Source organism: Cyrtonyx montezumae, unplaced genomic scaffold (genome assembly GCF_038088225.1).
Source record: "Cyrtonyx montezumae isolate F1298 unplaced genomic scaffold, pur_monq_1.0 scaffold_23, whole genome shotgun sequence".
NCBI classification, from domain to species: domain Eukaryota; kingdom Metazoa; phylum Chordata; class Aves; order Galliformes; family Odontophoridae; genus Cyrtonyx; species Cyrtonyx montezumae.
Window position 1 is genome coordinate 8,288,014 of NW_027071970.1, and position 25,527 is coordinate 8,313,540.

A 25,527-nucleotide genomic window follows, 5' to 3' on the forward strand; every position below is an offset into this window, starting at 1 on the left:
TTTTGTAGCACCATTAATCTTGAGCTTGTTTTTTGTTTGAACTAATTGTACAGCAGATCACTGAGTAGTTACTGATTACTTGTAATTGAAAACACAGTTAGAAAAAAACTACATTCTAGCAGAAACAGAGTCCCAGCCTGAAGCAGTGCTGGAGCACCTGGTGGGGAGGCTGAGCCCAGGAGCTCAGCTGCATGCAATGTACCCCAGTGATTGTAAGGGCTGGAGCAGGGATCCACCCCTTCCCATCCCTCATTTAAGGGCTGGCAGTGGAGGTAAGGGAATCTCTCTGGAGATCTCTGTGTGCCTGAGGCCTTCTGAATGTAAGCAGTGACTTTCATTTATTTCTATGCCCATGGCTGTTGTGTCTGAGCAAACCCTCACTTGTCCAGCCCAGGACCTTGCTGCTCTGCTGTCATTGCTGCACTTTCCATTGTATTACACACATCTTCAGCAATCAGCATTCAATTATTTTATGAGCTAATGAAGGAAAGTGTCAAGCCAGAATTGTAGAGGATTGATTACATTTCATTCATGGGTTCATTACTTTATTAATGAATTACATAAATGGAAGCAAAATCAAATATTAATTAATTACTTTACTAACCTTCGGGTCCACAAACTTCTGGGTTACTAATGCAAGAATTTTGATACCTTCCAAAGAAGAGAAAGGTGACTCCTTTCTTTTCAGTAACATAAATTCCTTTGTTCACCATTCCTTCTACAATGTCTAAAGAAAAAACAAAATATAGTTTAATGTTTATGTAAGTTAGAAATTGCTGGAAACATTGTTCTTAGTGGGTTTGTATACTTCCTTTATCTTTTCCCTCCTGCAGGTTTTCTTTATTGTTTTTGTAGCTGTTTGTTTCTGTGTTGTTACTGTTGTTCTTTTTTGGTTGGTTGTTTTTGCAGAAACATACAGCTAATGGTTTCAAGTTTGTAATAATTGTACTTATGCTCTTCACATCAATTCTTGCTTAACAAAAATGTAATAACAGAATCCAAAAGTTATTATTTCAAAGTAGTCTGAATTTCTGAGTACTGGATGCGCTGTAGTATTTCTGTCTTGCTGTTAAATTCCTTCAAATTAAAGCACACAAAGCATCCCAATATTTAAAAAATAACTTGACACGCGTTTATCATAGGAAATCTCACTGATATCTGGGAATCCAGCTGATAAATGACAGTAGGAATTTCACTTCATTTGTCCCAACATAAGAAGGAGACTGTGTTAACAATGAAGGCAATTGGAAATCATGATTTAAAAAAAATAATTCAGTTATTTAACTAGTTTGTGTTTCTCAGAATAGATAATATTGCATGATTTCTTTCTAAGCAAACTACATAATTGTCTAAATCAGTACATGATTTTAGTGTTATTGCTTGTGATAAGAGTTCTGTGATGATTATGAAGATTTGATATCTTGGTTTTAGGGGCCTTATTTGTAACTGCTTCTGACAAAAAAAAGCTGTCCTAGGGGAAGAGCTGCTGCAAGGGAAACATCAGTGATGAGGACAGTGTCTTCTCTGAAGTGCAGGAACTGTTCTCTAGGTGCTGATTGATATTTCAAAGCTGAATGAGATTATAATGGAAATTAGAAGCACACAAAAATGGTCTAAGACACCAAAGGGTGCAACATTAAGGACTTTCCTCTGTGTTTATATATGTACATCTGCCTGACTTAAGCCTTCTGCATAGCACAGTGAAAATTGAACCACAGATGCACAGGCAGTGCTGGAGTCAGACTGTATCTGGAGTGATAATCAGAAAAACCATTGTCACTGCTTCAGGGTGGTGCATCCCTTCACGCAGCGGGTCCTGTGTGGAAGGGAATGTCATCTTCAAAGTGTAGGCAACTGTGGGAATGCAGGCAGTCATAACACTGGTCCATCTGAAGGCCAACACCACTCAGAAAGGCAGCAGATGCAGCATGTAATAGTCCTCAGTGACTGCTCCCAAATATTTTCTTAGTTCATTGCAAATCTCTGTGCAAATACTAAAATTCTCAGGTATGTTTTCCTGCTTTTGAGCAAGAAGTCATCAAAACAGAAGAAAGTTCAGTTTCTTTTTAAAAAGTAGACTGATTACTGTGAAGGGTAGAAAGTATTCCTGAGTTCTTTTTAGTCAGTTTAATATTTAGCCAGAATGAAAACTGTAGAGTGTTCTCATTTCCACTGCATTTCCTTTGCTACTTTAATGCTTGTACTGAATGCATCTTACTACATGGGAACCATGCAGAAGTTCTATAAAGCAGATAAATGAGGACTGGAAGAAATTAGGGTCATTTGACATTCATTACAGAGTTCACATTTGCCCGCATACTTTTAGAGAGCAGAAAAATAGTGGGTTTACCATTCTAATATAGACTTTAGTATTCAAATGACTGCTCTACCATTTTCATCCTTCTCCTTAGATTAGATTTTCCAATGACTAGATGTGAGCTGGTACTTAATCTTTTAGTGGACAGCAGGTCATATGTCAATTGTACAAGGATAAACCCCAGTGACTTCAGTTAAGTGACTTTGGTTACATTTACTTAGTTTCTAATCCGTCTAGTTTCTGCACAGTGTTGTCATTTTCTACTCTTCCTTTAATATGCTACCACAGTGGTGGGGGAGAAAATTGATCATAAATCTAAGATTTGTTCTAGCTTTTTTAATTATCATTTTAAATATGTTAATCAGCGATGTAATAATTGACAAGATTAATTCCAGGATTTGCAATTTCACTTGCATTTGCCTTGCTTAACTTGTCCATTAAAAATGAGTATGAAGGGATGATAAATAGTGGTGTTTTGGTTTTTTTTTGTGAAGATTAAAAGAAGAAAAAAGCAACTTGTTCTTACATGATCAGTTGAAATGTCATCTCTGTTTATCCTACACATAGCAAAAAATACTTTAGCCTTTTGAGAGCTACTGGTATCCATCTTTCCATGGACTGTTTAGCAATGGGATGCCACTTACAGTAATTCAGAGTAATTCTGATAACACTTCAACAATATTTTCAATATTTTGTCAGTCTAAACATAGATCTTTACCACCTGACCAATTGAACCAAAACTCAACTTTGGACACAGTGTTTCAAGAACCATCCAAGCTGGACAAATGCACAACAAAAAAAATGTAAATCCTCACCTACAGTTGCAGAGAAGTTAGAGTAGGCAGAGTCATTGGTATATACAAAGGTAGAGTTATGGGAAGGAAGCACAGTGAAGTTGTGGATTCTTAGAGCTGGGTGAAACAACAAAAAAATAAGCAAATAAGAAAAACAATGAATAAACACAATCAGTAATGATTTGACCAGTTCATATCTCTCAATTTAGATCATAAATGTTGGGCGGTGGCCTTTAAAATTGTCATATCACCATGTCTTGCCAAGAATCTGCATGTACAGGAGCACTGTGTCCTTTTACTACACAGTTCAAATAAATATAGTCACTGACCATTTTTTCTTCCTGACAGGAATACAAGAGGAAAGATACAACAATGCAACTACACTTGGAAGAGGGGCTCTGAACTCAGCCAGGTCAGTAATAAGCTCTTGAGTTATTTCAAAAATCATTATGTGGTGAAAACATTATGGTAATTCAAGTCACATGTCTTTTCTGGATTCCCTAATGCAAGAGATACATGAACATATTGGAGGGAGTCCCGTGAAGGGACAGAAAGATGATGAAGGGGTTGGAGCATCTGACACACCAAGAGAGACTGAGGGAGTGGGGTTGCTCAACCTGCAGAGGGGAAGGCTCAGGTATCCTATCAAAGCATATAAGCCCCCATGGAGGAGTAATGCCAGAACCTCCTCAGTGGTATCTAGTGAGCAGATGAAGATATTTTGTCTTTAAATAAATTTAATGAAAAATTATGAGGGTCAGGTGCTTGATTGGCTTGCCCAGAGGAATTGTTGTCCCTTGAATATCTTGGAGATATTCAAACCCTGAAGGGATGCAGGACAGCTATTGACAGACATGCTATCAACAGGTCTGAAAGGACAGTGACAACATCTGTGTTTCTACCTAGAGCCATTACATGTGCTGTAGTTTTGGGAGCTCTGAAGTTAATTTAGGTGTCTAACAATTCTTTTCCCCTCCCCATTTCAATTATTCAAGAGTATCTTTCGCACTAATTATTTACCCTGGGTGGGTAAACAGAGCTCAATGGAAAGCCTGTGTAAGTAAATAGATGTACTGATTTGGGATTTAGACCATCTGGGCTCACAGGAAGGAAAAAGGAAAACACTCAAAAGAAAAAAAAATCCCTTGAGAAAATGAGGGATGAGAAGAAAACCTAAATATGGCCACTTGTTTTTTTTTAATTTGATATTTTTCAAGTTAGATGTTTTCCTTCAATTGCTTTTACAGCTTTTATTGCTGAGATTACTGAAATAATAATTTACTGACACTGCCTCTCACAACACAAATACATTGAGAGATATAAATCTGGCTTCACACACAATGACTTCAACAAATAAAATGGATTAACATGACGGACAGACTGTGATGCTTCAAGTATTTAAGAGAAGAAACATGGAATGAATATAATCGCATGAAATTATGATGAGTGGAAAAAAACAAGACTAGCATAAATAGAAGAGTTGTGTAATCAGAATGGTATCAAAATCTGGCAAATTGTTACCTGCATTAGATTACAACAATTAAATTTCTCCTGTATATCAAAGTCAAGCATCAGAGAGGTACATAATACTTCTCCTGTAGGCAGCTGAAAAAAAGAATTGTGCTGCAGAGGGAAAGGTTTTTGGCCCCCATGTAGTGAGACAAAGTCCTCCAACCTCTTGTTTCCCTTCCCCCAACAGGATCATGCAGCTGGCTCACTTACCATGTTATTTAACATGTAACAGGACTCAAAGACAGTTACTCATGTAAGCCAGCCTTATTCTTGTTTGTGGGATCAGGAACTTTATATATTCTAAAGTCACTCAGTCATGCTGCCACTGAAAAGAGTTCTGAATTTTGCTGAAATAATGTGATTTATCAAGTTTCAAAAAATAATCTTTCCAACGCTGTGCAATTATAATATGTCCAACAGCTGTAATTCATGCTAGATTTCATATTCCTTTTAATTATTTTAAAAACATTTGTCATAAAAATATCAAAACAATGTTGGATAAGGAGTGCTTTACTCTCCTTGAAGCTACACAAAGTCCAGGGCTAGAAACTTGTATCAATGCAATGAGTTAAAGAACTCATATGTTAACTTTTTGTAGGTCAAATTATGTTCCTTTTGAAACAAGTGGGAATGATGCCATCAACCTCTAATGAGAACAGAATATTGCCCAGTTTTGTCTCTGGTCAGTCAGCTTCATTCCTTGAAATAATTCCTGGAAGGATGGGTCAAACAGTCCAACAATGGAATAAAAGGTTTCAGATATTTATAGATTTTTTTTTCCCTACTTAGAGATTTACATTCCCATTTATGTACAAGAAATAGCACTAGTTTTGCACTTAAGTAACATTTTTCAAATAAGGCTGTAAAGGTCTCCAACTCTTGTTTTAATCTCTTCATCATCTCTCTGGGTAAGAATACCATGGTCACCAGTAATAGTACTGCAGCTTCTCTTCAGTAGTACAGAAGAGTTTAGCTCAATGGCCAAGGTGGTCAGCAGCAGTGCAATAAGTACTGGGGAAAATGTTTATCAGCCCAAAGTGCAATTGGCTAAGAAGTCACAAGGGAAAACGGGTCTCATGTGAAAACTACTAATGGACCTTTGAGCCTCAGAAGGAAATAGAGTATAGCTGAGAATTTCTCCTGGAAGGTATGACCCTACAGGTTCATAACACAGCAGTAGCATATTGTGGCTCTGCCAAAACTCCATCAGTTACATCACTTCACATCCCTGGGAAACCATCTCCTCTTTGAAACATCAGAAGCAGAAAACTGCTGAAATCAACCACCCCAATATCATTCCCTCTGAGTTCTTGCAGTCCTGACAACTGACTTCTTGAAATCAGTGAGGGTTTTGCCCTCTTGCTATAACAGGGCTTTTAAAGAATTATAAAAAATATCTGAATGACTCTTAATCATTTTTATAAGAGCCTTGCTCTCCTCTTTCTATGGATGCTAAATGTGATTTTTCAAGAATGCCTGTGGGGTTTAGGCATTAAACTACTTCTACAAAGTTAAAAAGAAGCAGGCATTTTCACTGCTGGCTTAGCCAAAGATCTCACTCACTGACCTTATTTAGAGTGTGTTATGCATGTACAAAGTCAACTAATAACAATGTTATTTCAATGACTCTCTGGATTATTAATAATTTCTCTTTATAACCTTAACAATGCATGCATAGCCCATAAAATGTCTGAGAATACTCTACAAAAATCAGTTCTGAAATATAATATCACTTGGATGTGGAAGCATTGCAAAAGCATTAACTTAAAATCTCAGCTGTTGCTGTAGAAAAGCTAACTGCTCTCATTTCTCCTGCTTCCTGGCTACTTACAGACTGCACAAATACTTATGTTATTGCCACTGTCAATGAATCCTTTGTCTACCTCCATTCGTATCCCGAAACTCATGAATTCCATCCACGTCTTCCAGCGGCCAGTAATGCGAAGCTGATGAAAAAACTTTGAATCCTTTCAAAGAAACACAGATGAAGAAGTTGTTATCCCTCTTGTCGAACCTTACTTTAACAGACTTCCACAAAGAACAGCAATAAAGGAGGTCAATAGGTCAATTAAAACAAGCTGTAATATGTAAATCTAATTTTTAATACTTTAAATACTTTTAAAATACTTAAATATTTTTAAACTGTTGAGATGCAGCCCCATACATAGTGTGAAGTAGAAGAAAAGATGACCAGCTAGTTTCAAGAAAATCTCTCTGCCTTTCACATCTTTGTTCTTCTAATGGATATTTAATATCAAGTTTGAATTGACGTAACAAAGCATGATTTTAACCTTCCCCCACAAACACCATAGAGTAATATTGCTCAAGAAAAATAAAGAACAAGTGCATCTTCAGGAGGAGGAGTAAAACAACTTCTAACCCTTCTGGAATCTCCAAGTGAATTGAAACAAGCTTACTTATAACATTATATCTTATGTGTAGTTCATTGCCCTACAACCATTTCTTTTATTCCCAAGCACTCTTTTCAGGAGCCTGAGAAACAAAAAAGAAAATTTCCTAAATAGCAATTCAACCATTGGGCACCATACAAAAGCTCCCAGAACCTTGTGCAAATATGGTGTGCAAATTAAAGCGAATCACAAATAGCATCCTTTGCCACTTATAGTTACTATCAAGAGAGTTTTAAATAGCTTGCCCATTTGGCAATTATTCTATCACCTTATTATTCTGGATACAAATTAGGTTTCATTATAATAGAACTGCAGGGGCAACAATTTTATGTAACCTTAAGCTTTCTAGTCCAAACCATGGAACTATGAAATCTTGTATGTCTGTCATCCTCACAGTGTAGTTTTAGAGCTGCATTGCGGAGAGGAACCTAAGACTGAATAGGAGTACAAAACTGACAAAATTCTTAAATGTCACAATAAACAGTCCTAGATCTGAAAGCACAAAACTGTATGAAGCTTTTCATTTCATGAGAATGAACTACTCTGATTCCTTTCTAATTGGAATAGTATCAGAGATATCTAACAAACTTCCTAATCGACCAGGAACTACAATTGGCCTACCTAACTAGGAGTGTTTGCTGTTGACACAGAGCTTTTCGCACAGGGCAGGAACACGAGTGTGAACAGATGAGATGGGGATGTATTTAGAGAAATGGATGAGGTTCTGTGGTCACATTTCCTTTGCATACTTGAAAAATACAAAGAAAAGCATATTTACTAGCAAAAGGAGAAAGCTACTGGCAAGATGGAAGAATAATGATACAGAATAAGAATGCACAAAGCCAACTCTGAGAATTCCAGGCAACACAAACTCAACTAAGCTGTGTGTGAAAAGGCATCCTGAGGGACGGGAATGTAGGAACAAGCTTTCATTTACATAAGCTAAATCTGGGTATGTGTTCAGTTCTATCTTCAAAGAGTACATTCTAGCTGCTGTAAAAAAAAAAAAAAAAGTGATGAATTTCTGTGATATAAAGAGCATCCACATGGGTAACCTGTGCTAAAGGACCTCCATACCACTGTCAAACTATCTGAACGTGTTTTTCAGTGTGCTTATCTGCAAATAACACACTTCCACTAACATTTACTCTTTATATCAGGGGAAAAAAAGAGCAAAGTTAACTGAAGTGTTAGAAAAACATAGCAAAACAGATTAAAATAGGCAAGCAAGAGGAATCTCCGGGAAGAGAATGAATTAATGCCAGAAACTCCATCATGCTATGGCATGACTGTTTTACTAATGGCAGTAACGCAGTTGGTATCAAACAAATTCCTAAGGAGAAGTTTCTAAGGGCCTTAAATTTTAAAGCTGGGAAAAATGGGCAAAGAAAATAGGAAAGCAACCAGAGGTGCAGCAGAGAAATGAATTGCCTCAAGCCATGCGGCACGTCGGTGGCTTTCCTAGCTGCAAGTTCTGAACTATATAAAGCCATGCTGCTGTCCCACTCACAGCCAATACGCCCCATGAAAACTTCTCGAAACAAATACCTATTGCTTTGAATTCAGCTTATAGTTGTAAAGTTTTTTCAGTAGATAACTACTCTGTGTTTAGGACAAAAGTGATTCTGCATTTACAGCCTTGTACAAATTCAGAAAGCATCACTCCCTGTTACACTTCCCCTCACATATTGTGCTACAAACAAATGTCATATAACTCACCCCCCTCACTGAGGGAGGCCTCTTTCTGCTTTCCTGGTTCTACTGGCTAGAAGCCTGTCATCCTTATCTATAGGAAAAGAGATGGTATTTCTTAGTTTGAATGGAGGTAGAACGAGGAATTGGTCTGAAGTTACTGCAATAGCAAACAACACAACTCTCCAGATCACACTGTGTTTTATTGTATTTTGAGCATAATTATATATTGTGGGAACTTAACAGCACAAAGCAACGCATGAATTGTAAAGCAGTAAAATTGTACTTGTACACCACCATGAGGCTTGAGGTTAAACTATTTATATAAACAGAAGAATTCAGCAGTTACACACAGACCCCAAATAAGCTTTGAGTGAGATTTTCTGCATTGAAAACAGATGAGAGATCCTTAAAACACTCTATAACTGAATTTTAACTTAAGCGTGATGGCTAGGAGGAGGAAGATCACTTGATGCTATGGCAAAGTACACAAACCAGCACATCTACCTGTAAATCGAAGAATTAAAAGCACTGAACACCAGGAGAGAAAGACGGAGAGAGAAAGAAAATAGTGGGTGTAGAAACCTAGTTCAGAAACTATGCTCAAAAAGATAATAATAAGCACTGCATAGGGCATTCTCTGTCAAATACAAGCTGCTTTTCTTCAAACATACTTCAGTGCAGATATTTAGTAGGTAGGCTACTGAATCTATACCGCCTAGGACAGTCTGATAGTTTGATAATTTAGTCTATCTTTATTAAAGAACTGATATTCAAATGTGGGATCACCGATTCTGGGAGCTATTAAACCAGTGAAAAATACAAAGCAAGAAAAAATAAATATGTTTGCATACATACATAAAAGTATGGTGTCATAAAATATAAATAAAACACTCCTTACCTGGGTGTTCAAGTAGCTGGGAATAGTTTCCATACACCTGTACATAAAACATTTTATAATAAGACACGTGAGGCAAATCTTGCTAAGAGGAATCCAAATATATGTCAGTGCTGACTGTATTCAGAACATTACCTGATATTTGAACGGAAATAAAATCAGCAAAGAATAAAGACAGCAAAGCAGAGATAATAAATTCTTCATCGTCTACTTAAGGTTAGAAGTACAACCAAGATCAAATTCCTGTAAGTTTTCAATCATAAGTTTTCCTTAGCTACTTTTTGTATTAAAAGGGACATTTTCCATGTAGGTTCAAAAGGTCTTTTCCTTCAGTGATGGTAAAATATCCTTCCAACCCTTTAAGTAGTATTTCCTCACTTCACACTTTGATCTCTTCATTTAACCGTAAATAAATTACTGTAATTGCGGAAAAATTAAAAGCAATGTGCATCAGATCCGAATGTTGTGCCGTTCCGTGGAAAGAAGTCAAATATTTCTGTTAGATTCTGTGCCAAAAAGAAAAGATCTTGTTTTCAACTTTCTTCCTATGGTTGTCTTTTCCTTTCAATTACTTTCACGTTGTCAGAGATCCGAAGCCAGTTTTGGTTTTGCTAGCAAGAAAATATACTTCCTTGTAGCGCATGAAGCATATAACTCTCACTCTCTCCCTGGGAAATGAACTGAAAAGATTTGCTAACTCCTCCCTTGTCCAGCTCACGTTTGCACCTCCATCCCAGATCTTTTTGGGTGGAGAGCAAGTCTGAGTGATGTCATGCTTTCTTCTCAAACTTTGTCCCATTCTGGTACTCTATTTATATCACGGTGCTGCTGTCTTTTCTGGGTCCTAACACCAGCCAGCTAGGAACAAGTGGAAACAAGTTCATGTGCCTCAGCAAACAGATTAAAGAGATTCTAGTTCGTAGCAATCTGCACATTCAAAGAAGAATCAAAGCCAGAACAATAGTTTCTAATTCAAATGTTTAAGAACAGTGTAACAGATTTTGGACAAAAGTCTTTGAAGGGAAGCTAAGAGCTATTCATCAAAACAGCAGGCTGCATTTGTTTAAAGGAACATGACCTTTATAGAAAATACTGGTGTAAATCACATTGCACTGAGGGATTAATTTTACTCTGTATCTGTCAAGGAGGGGAAACTGTGGTACTCTCCATTTCACTGATTTCCTCAGAGATGCACAGCAGAGCTAGTAAAATAACTAGCAAAGAGCTTCTACAAGAGCCACTGTAATGTCATTGTTCTTATTTTTATTAAAAAAAAAATCTTTTTTTTTTTCCTAATTATACATATCCCAAATTCGAACTTACTTTTAGCCTCTGACACTTAACCAGCAAAGCACTGTGCAGACTGAAGTCAATAGACATGCAAGCTGCAGATCTGTGGGAAAGTGAGCACACACGTCTGTTTCCATGGGTGTGCCACTGCCCACTATGGCTTTTCTCCTGCCCCTTAGTGATACCCCCATCTATTCTGTGGCTCTTGGTCCAGTCTCTTCAGGTTCCCACATCAGCCTATACTGTCCTGGCTACTTTTCTTAGCTCTACTCCTCCCAGACCCTCTTACTCGTACACTCCTCAATCACAGCGTTTGTACCAAACTTGGCTAGAGACAGGTTGTTCTGTTTTGCCTTCTGATTAAAGAACTTGCCATTGACACTTTCTATATAGCTTCTGTATCTGGAAGCCCAGCAGGTTTGCCTGGTGACTGTGGTCCCTCCTTAGCCAGCTGGTTGCCCAGAAGTGTATCTGACCTTCTGAACACTGGTGGTAACTAGCTCCATGCCACAAACTGAGCAGATGGGACTCCAGAGCTGAAGGATTAAAGGGACTATATTTAATCCAGGAAGCTAAAAGATACGTATCGCATGCCACACCAATTACATTATGTTACCAAAATTAAATATTATAAACCTTCAGTATCACCAAAATATACAAATTTGGTTTGTAACCTCAATTCGGAACTTCAACAAAGTAGTTTTGAGAGTTTTTAACTTTAGTTAATTCAAAAATATCGTTTCCCACTCAGCTATAGGCAGTGTGGCTTCCGCTTCTTCTCCTTTAGTTTTTAAATTTTTGTTTTGTTTTTCAAAGATTCCTTCCCTCACTCCCATTAGCCAGAAACTCCTCTGTAACCTGAAAGCAGAAGAATTCGGTGTAAACCCCAGGAATTCCGCATCACATACTGACAAACAGAGCCACCCTTAGAAATAATAGAAAGTTGCAGCTAAAAATCAGGAAAGCATTAAACTGTAAAAAGAGAAAGACAGGAATTTGAAATATTTGCCAAGAGGGGCCTGTCAAGGGAAAGAATATGCTTACCAAAACAATTGTGAGAATCCAAGCAAACATGCTCACTGCCAGGAATTTTTGTGGAAACAGCAAATTGCAACCAGACATCAGAGATTATTTGCAGAAACAATTTCTAAACATATTCGTATGATCCTCTGGAAACCTGATCTGAGAAGTCACACTGCTCCCACCACAGACCAGAGGTAGCACTGAGCATCTTGTGTGCAAAGCCAGTAACTGATCCAGTGCTCAAAAGACAAACAGCCACAGTGGATTGTTCTTGAATAACCTGCAGATAAAATACCGTCCATGTGAAGGACTTGCACGTCAATAAGCACACAAAGCTCTGCGTACAGCAGGTAACTGGGCAGCCTGTGCTCAGCAGCTGACAGGATTCTCCCCATGTGAGCTCTCCCATCCCAGCAGGGAAGGGAGGAGCTGGGATCTCCTGGTGCAACAGCACTGAGAGGACTCCGTGACAGGGTTCACCAGATTATCACGTGCCCCACGTTTCTTTTTCCTTCCTTCCCTCCTCTTTTTCCTGGGTAGGGGGGAGGGATGCAGTGGAAAGGTGTGTGAAGAGACACAACACTTTCAGGCAAAAAGGTTTAAGGAAAAAAAAATCATAGTTTATGTTGATGATTTCACTTGCAACACGTCCTCCACATTAATGAGTGTGACTTATCACAAGATGATTACACTTAGCTTTCAGTTTCAGCCTTCCCTGTTGAGCTCATGTTCCTTCAGGATTATTATATTATTAAAACAAAATTAGGAAATGCTGCAGTTGCCATTTACAAGGAAATGAAGAACACCCTGATGTTAAAAATCTTTATTCCTTGCTATGTAAACACAAGCAGAGAGAATAATCCTTTAAAGAATGTACTGTACAATGCAGAGGAAAAGCATTCCTTAATATGATTTTCTTCCTTTATTTTCGTTGGAATCATTAACTCCCCACAAGAGAGCTAGTGCATGACTGGGATTGAAATGTTTTATCAAACATCTTAGAAAGGAATATTTTAAGATTAAATCTAAATGCTGGGTTTTGTTAAACTTCTCTAATATCACAGTCTGCTAACATGCCAATAAATATTCTGGATAAAAATAGCTCCCTACTCAAACTCTTTCTCTGTCAGTAATAGAAATTACTAACTAGCTGGTTGCAGCTGATCTATCAACGCCAACCTGCTGGAAGTTGTAGTTTTAGTGCCAGTTTTCCTAGCTTGACATGGATCTCCTATATTTGTGGCTGTAGAACTGCTGTTACTTAACTTCAGTTACACAAGAAGCTGTTTTGTAAACAAAGTCATCCGTCCTTTGGCACAGACGACATCCAGGGCAACTCTGCTGTTTCTGTTGGAGCTCTTCAGATATGCACATATGCACAGTTTGATTATGTTTGCACATCTGCAAGGAACCTGAACAAAATTCTGTGACGTACTCATCACTGTCTCAATACACATGTTGGTACCAGAACAGTTATTTTCATGAGGATGCTATTTACTCAATGAACTTCAAAGCAGAAGCAGTTCTTACTGAGGAATAGGTCACCTCCAACGGTTTATTATTCTTTATATGGTGCTATTCCAGTGTAGAATTGGTGCATTCCAGCTGTATTTCGCCATGATTGTCACTTCTGAGATTGTTGTGTTTCTATAATCGCCTTCCTCATTTTTTTCCATCATAGCCAAACAATATTAATCTTGATGAAGATCAACATTATGGTTTTCAGTGAGAATCCTGACAATAAATAATTTAAATCTTCAGCACAGAGAAATATATATATATATACACCCAAACAGAAACACTTAAGGTGCTATAAAGATCAGTTCCAATAAAAAGGAATAAAAGCAGCACTTTCTTGATGTTATGGGATAGCACTATGCATACAGAATTTGTGCAGTCATACAAACTGCATTCATAGAGTACTCTCTGTAAGACATACACTTCCTTATGGAGGGGGGGGCACAGATGTTTCATCAGCATGAGAAGCAGTTGCAAATAAGTTCTGTACATATCTATGGCCGTATGACTGTGATTAACAGTAGGATGATCCTTGATAATATGCACCTTCACGGACTGTGACCTTTTAGTAGTGCAGCTAGAACAGTGGGTGAGAGGCTGTCAGCTCTGACGCAGCAAGCACCTTCACAAGTTCCTAATTGTGGCCCCAACTCTGGGGGAGATCTACCTCACAAAGATCGCTCAAATGCTTCTCAGGTCAGCAAAGAACCACAGCAGCTTTGAAAAAAGCTTGACCTCTGGAACAATCTCAGGCATTTCAGTTCTTATTTGCATAGTGCCACGTTATCAAAAGGTGATCTAAGGGTGGCAGTGGTCACCCTTACATTATTTCAGATCGTAGAAGATAATTTGGCCACAATGAGAAAGTGGACCACACAGTCACGGAAATATTGCATGACATTTTCACTGAGGTGATTGTAACGAAGAAAAACAGAAAAGTCCAGACTGAAGAACAGGCAAACAAACAAAACTCCTGGAGCTGACTCAACACGGCTCATGCTATCATGAAAAAATATTGTTCTAATTAAGAACATGTGAAGTTGATGCCAGAAAGCAAAATAAAGATTTTTGGCAATGGAATTTAGAACAAATTAAATGAATATACGTTTATAATGCCAGGATAGAGTTATGCTGACTAACTCGTATATTATTTTCATAATCATTATGCAGACTCAAAGACCAACTAAGGTGGTGAATAACATCATGTACTAAGCCATGCATTTAAGGATTCTTCAAATCAGGTCCCTCTTGCTGGCTGTAGTAACTAGATCACTCTTTTTTTTTTTTTTCTACTTACCATATCATCCTATTTGACTTTTTTCCTGTGGTAATTGTTTGAACACCTCACTCTATATACCAAACAAGGAGCTTGATATTTCCCCTTTGCAGAATAGCATAAGCTTTTGTGCAAAACCTTAAGATTCAATTTAATTTTGATCTTCATTTATCTAGGCCTTAATGTCAACCTTACATTAAAGTTGGTAATAATACAATAAATAAAACATATGACTTTTTTGTCTCATAAATATGCATAATTAAAACATTAAAATCTTTTTATTTGACAACAAAACCCTGCCCCTAAGAACTGCACTTTTGGCACCATACAGGTAGTCAGACTCTCTTAATTACAAAAGCATTTCATCATCATAAAGTTCTGTCTTTGGAATATGTGCCAGTTTTCCTCTTAGTGTCTTACCCAATTCTCTCTTGCTCTTCTGGGTAAAAGTAACCATGACAATTTCATTCAGCACTTTGTGTAACAAGTTTCCTAGCACAAATGAAGTTACCTACAAGGTATTTCTCAGCAAAAACATCCAAGTCTATTATAAATGTACATGTTAAAGGCTTCTCTTTCTATGGAGAATAACTCACCTTTTGTCTTCTGCAGTTTCTTACTTTAGATCTGAGTGGCAAAAGCATTGAGAGCGGGAAAAGAAAATACAAAGAGTGCCGACTTAAATATCCACAGGAGCTTCCAAATCCACGTTCTTAAGATTTGAACAATCTTCAAATCTGAAATGTACCTGATTAACTTGAGAGCACAAAATCTGAATTTCAGAATACCTGGGTTTCACAGGCCCCAGTTTTGAGTTCCAGGTCTTGGAGTTTTAGTGCTCTGTTGACAGAAGAGGATGGATACATGCATCACGTCCTAAAATAAATGCTCTTCCAGGCACTCTTGTCTGCTTTTAACTTTTTTTTTTTTTGCTTTGATATCTAATTGCGGACTTCCATAAAGTATAACTGTATGAATTAGCTATGCTTCAAATCAGTGCATTAAAAATCATCATGTTATTATCACCTGAGAATTTTGCTCTCTAATGATAATTTATTTATCAGCTCTCTATGCCTTTTCTGGCAGCTCAACTTGCACCTGCACTTTCTTCTTCCTGCCTTACAACTCCCTCTTATTCCCACGGGTTCAGTCCCTTACAGGTGCCTCCTCTCTCATGGCTCCTTGCTGTAACTCATCACAGCCCAGGCTGTGCTTCTCCTCGTGCCACATTTTATGCCACGTTGCCAATGCTTCTCCCATGCAATAGCTGCCATTAGTTCCACGAGCACTACATGAGCCAGGCATGTGCCAGCATGAAGTCAGGCCCGTGCTTACTTCTCCCTCTGATCCAGCAACCTCCGCTGGGCTGCACAGATGTAGTTTTTCACATCACCATTGTCCAAGATTTGTAGCATTCTCCAGCATAGTCAGATCAAACTGTCATGGAGCAGTTCTTACAGACAGCTCTGTTTCAAATCTGAAGGCCTGAGCAGAGGCAGGTTTGCTCCCCTAATTAAAATCTCCTTACAGCAACTTCTGCTATTTATGCACATCTTTCTTTAATTCACTCTATTTCACATTGGGTGGATTTAACTGAAGATGAAGGAACGTCCCACTTTTCAGCAGTCATTTTTTAGCTTATTTCACTTCAAGAAAACGGTGTACAGTGTTACCCACTGATTAAACGTCTGTCAATGAACAGGTAGTACTGCTGAGAGCGATCACAGCTATTTGCTACCGTTAGCAAACCCTACAGCATCCACACCGCTTCCTCCAAAAGCAGGCGCTGCCTGCGCAAAGCGAAGCGTACTTCGATTAAAGACCCATTGGAGCAGAGCGGCTGCACAGACAGCGCGCCCCACCCTGTGGTTGAAGCCGGTACCACCAAAGCAGATCTCATTGTGTCTGCCATCAGGTTTATGCAGAACTGGAATGAATCTGTTCTCAGGTGCTGCACAGCCTACACGCGCACTGCCAGCGAGGTGAAGCAGCAGCCAGGATTATTGTTATTTAAGACAGCGTAAGATTTGATCAGACTTAATAACTGCTCTCGTAACCTGACACAGTGCACAGCTGTCAGCCAGGCTGGCAGAAGAGGCACTTCAAACAGCTCTGATAGCACAGCATTGGGAAAACGTACTGCGCTCATTTACTGCAGTTTGAATCCAGTGCTTTGTAGGTGGAAACCATTTTATTATGTAAATAAAATACCCAAACCCAAAGGAGGAAAAAATACTGCTTCCAAAATCAAATGGCTGTGGATAATGTAAGAATGAAATGTTACCAACATATTTTAGGGTTGCTTATGTGTAGGGCCATACGCATTTGCATGTGCACATGTACCCGTGTCTGTGTATGCATGAGCTCATGCCTTCTGCACGTGCATGCATTGGTTTTCTTCCACTATTTTGTAATCTAGTAGAAAAAACTGTCAGGAAAGCTGACTTTATTTTATACATTTATGCTGGAGCACCTGGTGGGAAGGCAGGGCCAGCCCAGGAGCTCCGCTGCATGCAATGTACCCGAGTGATGGAAGGGCTGCAGCCGGGATCCACCCCTTCCCAGCCCTCATTTAAGGGCTGGCAGTGGAGGTGAGAGGATCTCCCTGGAGTTCCCTGTGTACCTGAGGCCTTTGAAGGCAAGCAGTGCCTTTCATTTATTTCTGTGGTGTGGTGTTTGAGTAAATCCTCACTCGCTCCAGCCTAGAACTTTGCTACCCTGCTATCATCACATTATAGCATTACACAGCGTTAGCATAGAAATAGGCAATAGAATAAATCAAGTTCAATGCCTCTTAATTTTATCAGAGCAGCTCCAAGTTACAAAGTCTTGATTTCTTTAATGTATTAGAAGTGAGGTTTCAGAGACAGCGGATCGAACGCTAAACACATTATAAGTGTTACATGAATCAGGGTTTTCCTTTGGTTTTGGTTCCTGCTTTCTTCAAATGACACTTGGGAAAATTTTCCTTGCTTTTTAACATTTTGGCCCCTTCAATAAGCAGTAGCTGCAGGGGCCTCAGTTCTTCTACAAACTGTAAAACTACTTGTTCTTCTCATGAGCATCTGTGAACACCTTTTCATTTTGGTGACAACTTCCACAACACTAAGATTTTGGGGAGGTGTCACTTGCTAAACTGTTTGCTTTGTAATGAAGAGAATTACCCACTGAGCTCAGCTCATGGTGGTTGCTTGTCCAAGTCTAACCTTAAATACATGAAAGCTAGCATGCTAGAATCTTGGCATCAACAACATGACTTTTGCTTCACCATTCACGCAGTAATTGAGTAATTAAGTATCTGATGAGGCTGTGGTGTGGCTCATCGCTGAGTCACTGTATGCCTGTTAAATAGGTCATGATATTAAGTTGTGCTTTCAAGCATGAAGTCAAGTTCAGCTTTACAGGACCTGTCAGTCACTTCATTTTGCTCCACAGAAAAAAAATGAAAAATAAACTCAAGTCTTTTTTTCCTTCTTTTGCTGATAAGGTAATAACCTAAACCAGAGGGACACGCTGCAGACATAGCAGAGGGCCCCAAACACTACAGACCACCATGGCTGCCTCTGGAGCAGGAGCAGAAAGCAGTACTGGCCTGGGCAGCACTGTCACAGATGTGCTCCTAACATCAATCCCCAGCTTGAAAGGCTTCAAGTGCTTCAGGGCACACAGAGGTGGTTCAGTCCTTTCTTGGGATGCTCACGTACCAGTTTGAGCTAGGACAAAAGATTGCTAAAGGTTGCCTTCGGGATCAATGGAAGGACAAAAAAGAGGCAATTAAACACCCACATGAAAACCGGCTGATGAAAGCAGCACAGATGATCTGCTCAGCTGTTCCAAAGATGTTCACTTTGATCCCATGGGAGAGGGCTTTAAAGGGCTCAGACAACTACTGCCAAAAGCTGGGTGAGAGAAGGGGACCGGTACCGTTCCACTCAGCTCCAGAGCAGGAAAAAATCCTCAGCACTGCTTTTTGTAGCTGTCAGCTCAGGACTGATTGAGCAATGGAGCCATCTGAAGGAGGTAAAGGGGTGAACTGTAACTTCCAGATATAGGATGGACAGACACAGAAAGCCCAGCAGATTCAAGGGTGATCTTAACTTCCCTAAGGAGACGCTCAACCCTCCTTCATTTAATGATTCAGAAACAGCAGAATGTTTCCTCAGTTTCTTCAGGAATCAAACTTGCATGCTGCCATCACAGCTTTAGTATGGAGCTGGAAACAATGAGCTTGTACTTTATCCTACTTTTGAAAATCAAAACTGAGTACAGTAACACTAAGCTATCTGAACATCTGAAACGACTTCAGAGTGGGAAAACTTATTAAGTGATGCATAGGAACATACATGTCGATGGTTTACCGTTTACAGAGCCCACATTTAACCTCACCTAGCCCTGCCTTCACGTGGCAGTCAAGCAAGCAGAACAAAGTTGGTACTGCAAGGGATTTGTCTCACGCTGCTAATGATAAAGAGCTTCTTTAAATAATTTCCCTCATTACTTGGCAAAGTAATTTCCTCTTCCTTAAACCTGAGGAGTGAAGGGCTGCAGAGCTGTAAACTGAGCAAACCACACAATCCCATCAGCAGCGAGCAGCTAGGCACAAAAAGGAAGTGTAACATGGCAGTGATTTCATCCCACGCATGAAACATTCCCAGTTGAAAGGATAACTTTGCAGGACTGGTATTGCTGCCTGCCTGAGTGTCTGGCTTTATACTGACATGGAAGGATCTCATGCTAGGCATTTTTCTTCTGATGCACTCATTTTTTTTATCCTTCAGCTGCTCAGCAGTAATCCCAAGCCTAGTGCCTGGCTACAGCATGCAGGTTGCACCATACGCATTATGAACTAATGCAGATATCACTCGCACTGTTTTTTTCCACTCTGCAGTGTCAGAACTACATAACTGCTTCTCTGAATTGGTGTACACGCCTAAGTGCATTTTCATGACACTGCTTGAAGGCTTCCTGACCTGGTGCATGAGCAGCAGGTACACAAGCCAGCAGTAACAACCAAGGCACACGGGTTAGTAAACTCAGCAGAGAACCCCTAATGCGCAGCTGAAGGTGATGCAGCAGGATGTCCCACACTAACAGATCCTCCCACAAGGCAAGGATGGCATGCCTCCTTCCCCTGGAGTGCTCAGAATCTCTGTCATTTTAGAAACCCACAGAACTTAAAACTTACACAGATTATATAATACTGTTCTCAAACATTTAATAGTCATTTTTTGCTGATATGCATCAGAATGAAGTGTTAAGGAATACTCAAGTGGGAGTTACGTATACAAACATGCAAGTTAAAAGGAATGAAATGCTCCACTTTATTAAGAAACCAAAAATACAAAACTGAAGAGGTCCAAGGCTCCATGTACTCAAACACTACTGAGAAATACCTTGTAGGTAACTTTAAACATTACTAGAAAAATGCTCTCCTAGCAGTGCAGATATTGACCAAGAGTTTCTCTAAGTGTTAAACTGACATTTTCTGTCACTTGTGCTGTAAGAAGCTAGTTTCAAATTCAGAACTTGGTGCAGTTACAGTCTAGATGTTATATGGGGTTTCAGTTAATATGCTGTTCCTTAGCCAAGAGCTTTTTAAGCTCATCTATAGCTGCTTCCTAGTTAGTGAGGTTTAAGATGCTTAGCTTCATCAACTACAGCTCTACTGAATGATGCTCCATGCAAAGACACAGCTTGTAGTCACTAACAGGCCCAAGTGTCATTGATTCTTGGCTACATCAGACAACAGCTCTGTGAAGGCATGTTGTAATGCAGTTAAAGTTGAGAGTATCTAAAGATGCAATGCAAGCTGAACTACACACTTCAGTCTCAAAACACTCCTCAGACCACATAAACATTCCCACTTGCTATGGGTCAGTTTATGCTCATCTGGAGCCCCAGCTCCACTTCCCAGTCAAGTGTTCACGGCTCTAGTTTTACCTGGCACTTAGTTCAGCTTCCCTCAGTTGCTTTTAATTATACGCTTCAGGAAATCAAAGGTTAACTGTTAGCTTTGAATTAGTAACAGGAGCAACAAAGAAAGGGAAGAAAATACTAAGAATGCAGAAACAGACAAATACTAGCCTCAGTTAAAAAAAAAAGACACTTTCAAGACTTTTCCTAATGATGCATGAAAGTCACTTGCTTAGAGATATTTGAAATACAACTTTATTATCTAAACAAAAAAAAAAGAATGGGAATGACAGAAACAAGATTTACCACATAACACTTTGATGTGACTGCAGCAGTCTTATATTTGAAACTCAAAAGGGGAAGTAATTGCAGTCCAAAAAACAGCTAAATATGCAGGTCCAAAATATGAAGATTTTTTTGTTTTGAACTGCCACATTCACTCCGAAGCCCATTCATCTCTCTCAGCATCCCAAAGATTAAGCACATGTTCTGCTCAGCTAGATAATAAAGTGGCAAACACGCTGCACCACTGACATCACAGGACAGTTGCCTATAAAACTAGACTTCTGACGCTGGGCTCCAGCTTCATCCCTCACAGGTCATCATCTTCATCTGGCAGTGCAGTGGTTTGAGCAATCTGGAATAGAGAAGTTGCATTTAGGAACTGTTCTTGGCTACTTGCCCCAGGAATCCAGATACCACCTGTCAGACAATCATCTGACTTTAGCACTCTTCCTCAGTTACCTGTAAGTCTTGCTCATACTGTGCTGCCAGTGCTGGGTCCATAACAACTTCAGGTGGTGCAAGAGCAGGCATGGCAACAAATTCCAAGTTAGGATCTCCAATTAGCTTCCTGGCAAGCCAGAGGAACGGCTTCTCAAAGTTGTAGTTACTCTTGGCTGAAATGTCATAATACTGGAAAAAAAATTCAATATGTAAAAGACTTTCTGCCACCAGCATACAAAGATGCCCACTATCAGTCCAATTTATCTTGGGATTTTTTTTTAACAGCATGACTGACATGTCTGTGCCCTCAGAAGCAGCTGAGAAGTGAGGGACTAAAAATGCAGAGTTTCATGTCAATAGGCAGAAACCTCTTAACATAATGTGATCAGAGTATTTCATCAGGGCACAGCTGTGCCTCTTTTTTCCTGCAACTTAAGTCTAATGTCATCTTACTTCTAGCACTGAATCACTGAATAGCACCCAAATACAGTTAATAGATTTAATAAATCCCTATCCCTGCAAACTCATGCCATCATACCTGGAGATTCTTCTTCCTGTGGAAGACGATGGATTTTGCCTTGACTTTTCTGTCTTTAATATCCACTTTGTTGCCACACAACACTATAGGGATGTTTTCACATACCCGTACCAGGTCTCTATGCCAGTTAGGTACATTCTTGTAAGTAACTCTTGATGTTACATCAAACATTATAATGGCACACTGAGCTGTAAAAAGAAAACCACCGAAGAATTGTATCAGACAAGGAAGCACTTTCTTATAAACTGGAGTGGGAAACAATACCCACAATAACCACCTACTGGGGTGCCAGCATTAGCTTTCTTCTCAGTCTCACAGTTGAGAACACGCTGTTTACCACATCAGTGAGCAAGATGATCCATGTGCAAGAGTGCACAGAACTCAGCCCATGACCCTGTCCATCTTACATTTTCAGCACACAACCCTGAACACCAGCTACTTTTCCATGCTGCTGTCCCATGAACATCCTACTGCTGTATGGCATGGATTACACAAAGATGAAGAAAGTCACTTTAATTCACCTAACTACCCGAAAGAAACATCTTAACACCTACCAAACTACTCTCAGCCTGCTGAGGCTTTCAGATAAGTGGAGAGCTTGTAGTTCACATCTCAGAACGCCCTTGTCCCAAACAGCTTCCCAAAGAACATTTAATTCTGATATTTCTTAAGGAAAAACAATTGTGTCAGGCTCTAATCCTCCCTTGCAGAATGTTCCACAGGTGACTGAAGCACTCACAGAACAGAGCTGGACCAAGAAAATAAGGGACCTCTAGAAAGGTTTCAGGTTTTGCAGTTTGTTTCAAGTCTTTGCACCAGCACAGGACACTAATACAGATTGTTTTTACTCACTGAAACACACACTTTTACCTCTTAACCACTTAATTTCATGAGTACTATCACTTAAGGTGCTAAATTACTCTTCATTAATATCAAAGCTGACAACAGCACACTGAAACCAAAGTTGCACTACATGAGGGAAAGCTGCCTAGCAAAGAAGATGATCTCATATTTACAGCAAGTTTGAAAAGTCATAAACCAGCTCAACAGTGAAAGCCACACTGAAAGCTTTCAGCAGCCAAAATGGATAGAATACAGAATATTTCTACACTGAAACACATCTTACCTTGGATGTAGTAGCCATCTCGCAGACCACCAAATTTCTCCTGGCCAGCTGTGTCCCATACATTAAATTTAATAGGGCCTCTATTGGTATGGAACACCAGAGGATGAACTTCAACACCCAGTGTTGCTACAGTAATAAGGAAAGAACACTCACTCAGTAAGTTCTGAATTACACTTCTAATTGTAACATTCTAGATCCTGAGTGTTTCTTCTGACATACCTACATATTTCTTCTCAAATTCACCAGTCAAATGACGTTTTACAAACGTTGTTTTACCAGTGCCACCATCGCCAACCAGGACAAGCTGTTAACACATTTAAGTACAGAGGTCAGAGCAACATACTTTGTACTGCAAAATACTGCAAAGAAAACATTCAAGTTACCAGTGAAATAATATACTGTGTTGGGATCTAATTTGATAAACCTGTTATTCTACAAATCCTGTCCAAACTTAGCTAGTCCCTATAACTGAGAACTGGAACACGCTGTACATATTTTTCTAGTAAGCTACAGATGTCTGTTACTGAAGAACTGTCATCTTGCAGCCGGGCAAAAAGAGAACTGTTTTACTAACAACTGGGACACACTAGAAGAACACCATAAAATACAAGTATCAAACTTTCATGAAGCAGTCTTAAAGACTTCTGGCTGTGATGGTAACAACTCTGCTCAATTATGTTCTGCCCCTAGTAGCTGATACAGCATAGAACAAGTTTCTCTAAATCACTCTTAGTGCTTCTTGTTTGGTGCTGTCAGTATTGCTCCATGAATTCATTTTCATTGTTGTTTATGTAAAGCTATTTTCAAATAAAGATCAAAAAGCACCAGGTTGATAGTACAACAGCACACTGTTGTAAGGTAATGCAATACAGTCAGCTACATACATCATTAAGGAGAAGTCAGTGCTGTAAAACCAAACCTACCATCCACAGCAGCTGTTGAAAGTTGTTCTTGCTACTTTTCTATGAAAGGGGAAGAAAAAAAGAAAGTTACAACCCCTTACCTTAAACTGCACTTGGGGCTCTCCTTGGGCGGCCATGCTGTGTCTGCAGGGGAAATGGAAGCATGTGAGCTCACAAGAGGAGAGCTGGTTCAAGGCCCCGCCGGAAGGGGCGGCCGCCGTTCCCAGCTCCCAAAGCGCCTCCCTAGACGCGTGCTCCAGTCAGCAGCCGCCGGAGAGGCCGAGGCTCGGCCCAGGCCGCCGCTCCCCCGCGCCGCGCGCGGTCCCAGGCCCCCAGCTGGGGCAGGATGCGGCCCCGCGCGGCCCGACACGCGGCGGGAACGCGCGGTAATGGCGGCGGCCGCTCCCCGCCCACCCCCGGAGCCCTTAACGGAAGGCCGCCGCCGCGCCCCTCGGGCTTCCAGGCCACGAGAAACGGGGCTGAGCCGCGGCCTCCGCGGGGCGGCTCAAAGAAAGCGGGACGCGGCCTCGCCCCGCAGGAAGAGCCTTCCCCGCGTCGCTCTCCCACCCGTTCCAAAGCCCTCCCGAGCAGGCGGAGCGCAGGACGACTCCCGCGGGGCTCCGAGCGCGGTCCCCGTCCCCGCAGCGCCCGCCGGGCCCCATCGCACCATGACTGAGCAGCGCGCAGCCTCCCCTCCCCCCGCGGCCGCTCGGGCCGTTGGAGGCCCCGCTGCCGTTCTCCTCCCGCCCTTTTCCCCGCGTCCGTGCCGGGTGCCGCTGCCACCCCGCAGCGCTCCCATCGCGAGGCGGAGGGAGATGCCGCCACGCAGGCACGGCGCCCGAAGCGGTGCTCGCGTGGGCCCGGCCTCGGCACGACCCAGCCCATCTCCCGCCGAGCGGCCGCTAACGGCGACCGCCGCCGTTCCCGCTCACCGCGGCCCCGCTTCCCCCCGCCCGACCCTCGATGGAAGACGAGGAGGACGCCCCGTGCCGGTCACCTTTCCGAGATTTCTATCCGCGTCGCTCCGTGCCGTGACTGGGCGCCGAGAAGATGGCGGAAGCGCGGTTCAAATACCCGGAGAGCGACGCCGCGCGGCCGCGGGGAGGGGGAGGGGCCGGAGTCACGTGGGGCGGCGGCCGTTGTCGGGACGAGCAATGCTGCCGCGCAGTGCCCGGCCGCCTAGCAGCGCTGCTCCGCCCGCCACGTAACAGTTCTCACGTTCAGATTATGGTGGAACAAAGTGGTTCGTACTCTCCTTCAATGGACATAAATGATGCTTTCATCGCTTGGCGCGTGGCACGTTCCGGCCTCGCGCTGTTCCGCGGCTGTTGGCTATGGTTGGGCAGCGTTCGTGCGCTCAGTGGGACATCGGTTGGAGCGTCCCCAGTCTGCAACGGACGGATCTCTAAATACCATATAGTCAATGGCAGGCGTTACATGCGAGCGGAGCTTACGTTGCACTCCTGTTATCACAGGCTTTGAGCTCCCATCTTCACAGCAGTGTGGAGCACTGCAGCTGCACACAGAGCCGCTGAGTATCCTCTGGAGACTCCAGTCCCACGTGGACGCCTAGCTGTGCAACCCGGGCTAG

General features: G+C 41.1%; 2 protein-coding genes across 4 annotated transcripts in view; both read right to left on the minus strand.

Annotated features, from left to right (window-relative positions):
* The window catches only part of ADGRD1 (adhesion G protein-coupled receptor D1), a 124,626-nt gene extending 112,590 nt beyond the window's left edge, over positions 1-12,036 (minus strand). Inside the window, exons 1-5 of one of the 3 annotated variants that reach the window (XM_065739130.1) lie at positions 11,959-12,036; positions 9,628-9,664; positions 6,507-6,590; positions 3,133-3,228; positions 605-727 (exon numbers count right to left, since the gene is read on the minus strand). In XM_065739130.1, the coding sequence (XP_065595202.1) occupies positions 605-727; positions 3,133-3,228; positions 6,507-6,590; positions 9,628-9,664; positions 11,959-12,036 (418 nt within the window). Of the gene's footprint in view, positions 1-604; positions 728-3,132; positions 3,229-6,506; positions 6,591-9,627; positions 9,665-9,759; positions 9,844-11,958 lie in introns of those variants that run through there. The other 2 variants (XM_065739128.1, XM_065739129.1) reach the window with 2 other exon arrangements.
* An 8,840-nt stretch (positions 12,037-20,876) lies between these two features.
* Positions 20,877-25,041, minus strand: RAN (RAN, member RAS oncogene family). The gene is made up of 7 exons (XM_065739126.1): positions 24,934-25,041; positions 24,038-24,080; positions 23,254-23,338; positions 23,035-23,160; positions 21,909-22,096; positions 21,389-21,559; positions 20,877-21,281 (listed from the first exon to the last, which is right to left on the minus strand). The coding sequence occupies exons 2-7, from the start codon at positions 24,071-24,073 to the stop codon at positions 21,237-21,239; spliced, it is 651 nt and encodes a 216-aa protein (XP_065595198.1). The 5' UTR covers positions 24,074-24,080; positions 24,934-25,041; the 3' UTR covers positions 20,877-21,236.
* Positions 25,042-25,527: the final 486 nt, after the last annotated feature.

What these genes read in the sequence shown, in the direction of transcription:
- RAN (XM_065739126.1), bottom strand. Translation starts at nt 24,073, where the DNA reads ATGGCCGCCCAAGGAGAGCCCCAAGTGCAGTTTAAG. An exon ending in ATTTGAGAAGAAATATGTAG is followed by an intron (nt 23,161 to 23,253) that starts GTATGTCAGAAG and finishes TTATTACTGTAG; the next exon opens with CAACACTGGGTGTTGAAGTT. An exon ending in AGATGGCTACTACATCCAAG is followed by an intron (nt 22,097 to 23,034) that starts GTAAGATGTGTT and finishes TTCTTTTTACAG; the next exon opens with CTCAGTGTGCCATTATAATG.